Genomic DNA, 6,496 nt, shown 5'->3' with positions numbered 1-6,496 from the left:
AACCGGCCTCAGAAATGGAACCCTTGCAGTTGCAGTTGCAGATTGTATCTAAAATGAGATCACATGGGATGGGAGAAATGCTCTCGATGTTTTAAATGCCGCATTCACAGGACGACTATCAGTACAGTTAATGATAAAATACTACTAGTCGTATCGTATCAAGAGTTTGAATATACAGTACAAGTGAAATGTACGAGGACGATGCCAGGTCCTTTTGACCGTTTGGGTAGTTTGCAACTTTGCATTGGAAACTTGAGCAGTCCTCCTGCCACTTTCTGAACAACACTCACCTCTCTACCATTATTAACCATTTCTTAATTCCTTGGAATCTCAGTCCCAGTCTCCCTCTCTTTAAGATACACCAACACCAATGTACTTCTTCTTTTAAAAACTACTGCCATTACTATCATTATCACACTATTTTATTTTATTATTATATTAGACAAACCCCAAAATAATAACAATAATAAGTCACATTTTATGAAATAAATAAATAAATATCAGAATTCGAAGACTCTGAAGGCTATAAGTTGAAAGCAATCCGTATCCAGTGGACATGAGACGGCATCAAACTTCAAACGGTGGTGGTGTAAGAAGAAGCCATGGATTCCAAGAAGTCCAACAAGATCACGGAAATTGTTAGGCTTCAGCAGATCCTAAAGAAATGGAGAAAGCTGGCCAACTCATCAAAAGCCAAAGCCAACACCAACACCAACACCAGCAATGGGAGCAGTAAAAGTATCAAGTTTCTGAGACGGACGCTCTCTTTATCGGAGACCTCCTCACAATCAACCCCAAGCAACGCCGTCCCAAAGGGCTACCTAGCCATTTGCGTAGGAGAAGAGCTCAAGAGATTCATAATCCCAACGGAGTATTTGGGTCACCCTGCATTTCACTTCTTATTAAGAGAAGCTGAAGAAGAATTCGGCTTTCAGCAGACAGGTGTTCTAAGAATTCCTTGTGAAGTAGCTGTTTTCGAGAGTATCTTGAAGCTGGTAGAAGAAAACAAAGACGTGTATTTCACACAGGACAGTGTAGGATTGGCACATTGCTCTTCCAAAAACCACCAAACTCCCTCTCACCATCCTCAAAGCCCCATGTGCAGATAGTTCATTTCCTCCCATTTTTCTCTTCCCTTGACCTCATTTCACTTGTTTTTTCCAATTTTTTTTCTGGATGAGGCCATGTATGAGAGAGAGAGAGAGAGAGAGAGAGAGAGAGAGAGAGAGAGTTTAATAATTAAGTTGTTTTCAAATTGTAACAACTATTTGAGAAGCAAAAAGAAGCATTTTTACTCTTCAGTAGTCTGTTGGTTTGCCTGTTCTTTCTTCTTGGTGAGTGCTGCTAACAAGTCATGATATCCAACATCTGCAGTGCCATTAACAATTTCAAAGACCAAGCTCAACTTTAAACCAGATAGAATTTCAAAGAGATCATTAAATTTATGCTGTACTGGCCTAATCAAAGTAATGAAAACGTCTTGAATCTCATAATATTAATCTTCTGTCGGGTGTTTATCATGCATCTAACATAAGTTAAAAGAGTGAGTTTGATAGCACATTAAGCGCTCTAAGCAAACTCTAAAAATTCAATAATGAGCGCTGTAAAACACTCAGGTCCCCTCGTAATGCAAGTCCATATTATTATTTGTTTCATCAGATGTAACGGTCTCATAGTATGCCTTGGTCCCAAGCTGATTATTCCAACCTGTGCTACTAAGGTAGAGGCAACAGCAGATTAAAGATTGATAATAGCTGGGACCCGGTAAAAGGGAGTATTGGGACCGGGTGATACTCACTAGTGATGCCTCTGATACGGATGAGATTAAACCACGATGACAGTATTTGACTGATGCCATGAACAAGAGATAATGAGTTATTTCTATTTGCCATTGATATTTTTCTGTGAATTAGGACAATCACGTACAATATTCTGTGTTTGACTATGGAAATATCAATAAAAAATGTGTCATCATAGAAACATATATTATGCAGATATCATAATGCATTCGAGCACTAATTTACGCCATCAATCTTAAACTATAAAATATGATAATACATTTAAATACCTTTATCACTGAATTCACATGCAGCCCATTTATTTCATGCTTCAAGTACATAAACATGTTCAGAATGACGCATCACAAAGCCTTTCAAGTACTTCTAAAATATCGTATGAAGAAAAGGTGTTCACTCATTCAAATGGTACAGCAAAATATAATAATAAACCGAAAGTCATAATGGCAAAGTAAGATCCAAGAAAAGAGGAGACCCACATGACAAATCTTTATGAGTTATGCATATAGGCGAACGTTGGCATGTATTAAGTTATGCTTAATAGAGACCCCAAAGACTAGAGACAATCAACAACCTAAAATTAATCATAATAATACGCATAACTCACTTTCATTAGTTATTATAGTAACTGAGATTTCAAATAAAACAAGGACTCATGAATAACCCGGCATTTAGGTTTATTAAGAGGCTGTATCTTAATATGTAGAGATATGATGCAACAACCAGTATCATGTATGCATTTGTCTCAATCCAATAGCAAAACATGTATGACTAGCTAAGTCATTGAGGAAACAATATATGATTGAATATCAAAGTGAAATAATATAAACAAAACAAATCTTAAGATGTTACATAACCTTCGTCAATGTATCAGGTTCAATTATGATTCTTTGTTAGATAATAATGGACAGGTGGGGGAAATGATAAGGAAGAGATCAATATTAAGATATTGCAAGAGAACCTCAAAGGGTGTGCGTGATGAGTTGTATTATTCAGAACAAGATTATTCAACAACCTTAATTTAGATAAGAAAAGAGAGAGTATTCAACAACCATCAACTTAATTAGGCTATTTGAAACCAAAAGATTCACAAAGTTTCACAGCAGTTGAATGATTAGGGCATATTTCACAATGCTAATCTCCATCTAATGCAGATATCAAAGAAAATGTCAACATTAGGTACAACAAGGCCTTGACTTACATTGTTCATTTTTTTCCCCTTGTAATACGAGCACTTTGCTGAAGTATTAATGCATTACTTATGGCTGCAACAACATATATGTCTACAAATGACAGAGCCTGTGAATCCATCCCCAGCTTGTCAATTTGACTACCTAGCATATCTCAACTGTGATTTCAAATCCTAACTTATATGGTCAAAAAAATTGTTACTCGCATCAAATTGTTCCATTAAGCTAGTAATTCATAAAAAAATTCCTTCAGATATACTGAAAGTAGAAGACAAAAATGAACACAGATCTACATGCTTATACAGAGAAAAAATAAGATGGTAATTCCAAAATTAAGGCCACCTTCATTCATGAGTGTAAGGACAGATTAGAAATTTAAAACAATTCTGTGAGTCCTCCAAAACTTAAAAACGGCCACCATCAGTGCAGCCGCAGGCCATGAGGAATCCCTTAAGTTCTTATAAAAAAGTACCAAACTCTAGTAGCGCAGCCATTCTGGTCATCAAGGGGCCATGAGCAACCCCATAATAGTAGCTCACTGGCCCTCCCTAATAAGCTTCATATATGTACAAGTTTAAATTTTAAGGTAAAGTTAAACTCATTTAAATTTTAATAAATAAATCTTTCTAATTTCCAATTATAGATCATTTTCAACACAAAATGTGTGCAAGGAATTTTCAACACCTAATTAATTAACTACATAGAATTTTTAATTGTCCTTGCCAACATAATGAATAAAAAATTTTTTTAATGAATTATACTTCATAATATCCAAAAACTGATATTACTGCACTGAGAAAAATGAAATTGATTTTCTTTCAACATTCATGTCTTAAGATACATCTTTTACAAATTGGAGCCGCTTATTTTAATAATTGTTTTTTGTGAATAGTGAAGTTAATTAATGAATTAGTGGTTTTATATTATTGTTGATAACTTCTGAATCAATAGTATTATAAGAATACAGACCACCACTCCCCCCCCCCCCTCTTCCAATTTGCATCCCAACCCCATCACAAAATTATGTGTGGTTGTGCCAACTGCTAGCTTCCTGATCAAGGCCCATTTTCTACAGTACAAGAGAAAGAAAAGAAACTATCCCAACTAAGTCAATAATGCAGGGTAGTTCATTTATTTTCATAAAGATACACAACAGGTCAAGATTTAGCAAAGCAAGCTTTTGCATTACTTTTATATAAAACATTACAAAGAGGCTTCTCAAAGAATATTACTGAGGGAGAATAAATGAAAAAGACAGGAACCTTAGACAAGCTCCTTAGAACAATCAAGTGAACTCTGAGTAGAGCAGTTGAATGATACCGAGGTCATCAGGTTCATAAAGATGGATCTTCGCCATCACTATAATTTGGGAAGGTAACACATTTGAAGACTCTGCACTTTGGGCACAAAATATATCCAATCTGCAACAAAATTTTAAGCATAAGAATGAGGATCATTGTTTTAACCTCCTTTTATCCTACGCCACTTGGCTTCTCAAGTTACAGATACCTAAGGTACATCTGTACACAGTTCAATAGCATGGTAGACATGTTGCACTGCAAGATGGCTACGACCATGCACTAATAAATACAGATAGCGTAAATAAGGGCCCATCAGCAACCAATATTTTGACTGTTTCCCCTTTTAAATATGAAAGAAGAAAATCAGAGAATTAGTTTGCTAGGGGAAAATATTTGCATCATATAATCAGAATAAGTATATTATAAAATAGAGATCATAAAGGACAAATGCCCTTCGGCTGATCAGGTGAAGCAATGGAGGAAGGAAATGTCAATGTTGAACCAAAGAATTTACATTAGTATCATCAGATTACTTACAGCTCTGCAAGATGGACATCGCCGGTAGATTCGCTTATTTTCAGCTTTCACATTGGTTTTCTGTCCTTTGCAGAAATCACAAAGTAACCATCCTTTTCCATTGCATGGTTCACACATGATCCCTGAGTCAACCTTCAAAACAACTGGACTAGAGTAAGAACAGGATTAGCATATATGAGCAATGGCATTAAGAAGCTCGTGTTTAGCTTCCATAACCCATTATTATAAGCAATCATATTTGAGAATTCTTTACACGGTGCAATTGATTCCCTCCTAATGCAGGGCTGTTGGACAAAGGCATACCTTGTAATTGCATTAGTGGCTATGTCTATCCAACTATCGATGAAATTAATAGCAGAGTAATCATAATACAGCTGTGTGCACTACCAGCTTAAAAGGATTCGCTGATCCAAAGAAAGAAGATAATATAATACAAAAGGTTTTCTCACTAATATTAATATCCACGAATGAAGAATCAATGTCCAATGTAAATAAAACAATGAAAACTAACACAAAACTTAACCAAGGAGAAACACTAGAAATGGAGGAAGTTAGTATGACTGTGTGATAATCTGCTTCAAAAATGTAGGAAAAAGGAAAGCATCTCAGCATTACAAAAATTCCATAACGAGAGGTCCGCAAAGGTAAACATGTTGATATATGACTAGGTCAAAATCTCCTTGATAGTCCAACAAAAGAAACAGAGATATATTGTATAATTATGAATATCAGAGATGTTTTGATCTTGAAATATTTTATCCATTTATAACAATAATAACAACAATAAACGATGATATAGAGATGATGAAAACCTGCTCTTCTTGGAGTTGCTGCTGCAGAGGAGCACAGCGCGAAGGCTTCAAGAAATGCCTGAGGGAGGTGGAGTTGGTGTTCGTCCTGCTCCTCCATGGCAATGATGGTAACATCATCGTCAAGTAATTAAGCTTGGGCAAACTTACTACCATAAACATTGCCATTTTTACAATCTTAAACTGCTATTTTCTCCCACCGGTTCCAGTTATCTGAGAATGTCAATGAACAAGAATACACCCCCTATTTACCACAAATAACTGAAGTACCACCCAACTCTATCTATAGTACGTAGCACTGCCACATCGCTCCAGTCCAACCTGTCGTCTAGTGCCCTTAACAGCCAGTCATCGTCAATTATTATAAGGCATTTTTAACTGAACAAATTTATAAAATCTACTCCTGCTTTCAACATGGATAAAAGAGTTCTTTCCAGCAATTGATCGCTCGAGACTTTCAGACACAGCAAACCTAAAATCTAAAGGCCAAAGAGTTAATTCAAAGCTAATAAGAGTACCACTACCAGTGCTGGTGCCCCCCCGCTTTGGTGTCTCCGATGGAGTGGAAAGCCTTGAGACCATTACTGCCGCTTTAACTTCATTGTTCGGAACTTAAAGCTACTTGAAAAATAAAAATAAACAGCAGCGAGTATTACGCATTGTTAATCAGATTACTTTTACAGCTGTATCTGCCTTTTACATCAGAAAACCGCCAGCAAACAGTAGACACACTGAAGTGGGCTTTTGGTTGATGATGGGCCTTCCTGTCTCTGTGTTTATTAAACTTATTATTCCCAAACGAGAAAAACGACCACAGTTGGGCTTTCCGTTTCTGCAGATTATCATATCAATCTAAGCTTTAC

General features: G+C 36.3%; 2 protein-coding genes across 6 annotated transcripts; one reads left to right on the top strand and one right to left on the bottom strand.

The window, feature by feature from the left end:
- Positions 1 to 409: 409 nt before the first annotated feature.
- LOC105637447 (chaperone protein dnaJ-like protein) lies at positions 410 to 6,295 on the bottom strand. 5 transcript variants are annotated; one of them, XR_016322176.1, is made up of 6 exons: positions 5,637 to 6,295; positions 4,825 to 4,956; positions 4,249 to 4,407; positions 2,998 to 3,095; positions 1,296 to 1,368; positions 410 to 1,172 (listed from the first exon to the last, which is right to left on the bottom strand). XR_016322176.1 is itself a non-coding variant. In XM_012220910.4 (3 exons), the coding sequence occupies exons 1-3, from the start codon at positions 5,799 to 5,801 to the stop codon at positions 4,321 to 4,323; spliced, it is 384 nt and encodes a 127-aa protein (XP_012076300.1). In that variant the 5' UTR covers positions 5,802 to 6,294; the 3' UTR covers positions 4,092 to 4,320. The 5 variants fall into 5 exon arrangements, 1 of the variants encoding a protein (XP_012076300.1); XR_016322174.1 differs by having other exon boundaries at positions 410 to 1,368; XR_016322177.1 differs by lacking the exon at positions 2,998 to 3,095.
- Positions 603 to 1,301, top strand: LOC105637448 (protein SMALL AUXIN UP-REGULATED RNA 51). Its single transcript, XM_012220912.4, has one exon. It carries the CDS (start codon positions 603 to 605, stop codon positions 1,107 to 1,109), a length of 507 nt encoding a protein of 168 aa, XP_012076302.1. The 3' UTR covers positions 1,110 to 1,301.
- Positions 6,296 to 6,496: the final 201 nt, after the last annotated feature.

This window comes from Jatropha curcas, chromosome 8, assembly GCF_041381405.1.
Source record: "Jatropha curcas cultivar XTBG-Jc1 chromosome 8, XTBG_Jcur_1.0, whole genome shotgun sequence".
Classification (NCBI taxonomy): Eukaryota; Viridiplantae; Streptophyta; class Magnoliopsida; order Malpighiales; family Euphorbiaceae; genus Jatropha; species Jatropha curcas.
This window is presented reverse-complemented; position numbering and strand designations above follow the sequence as displayed.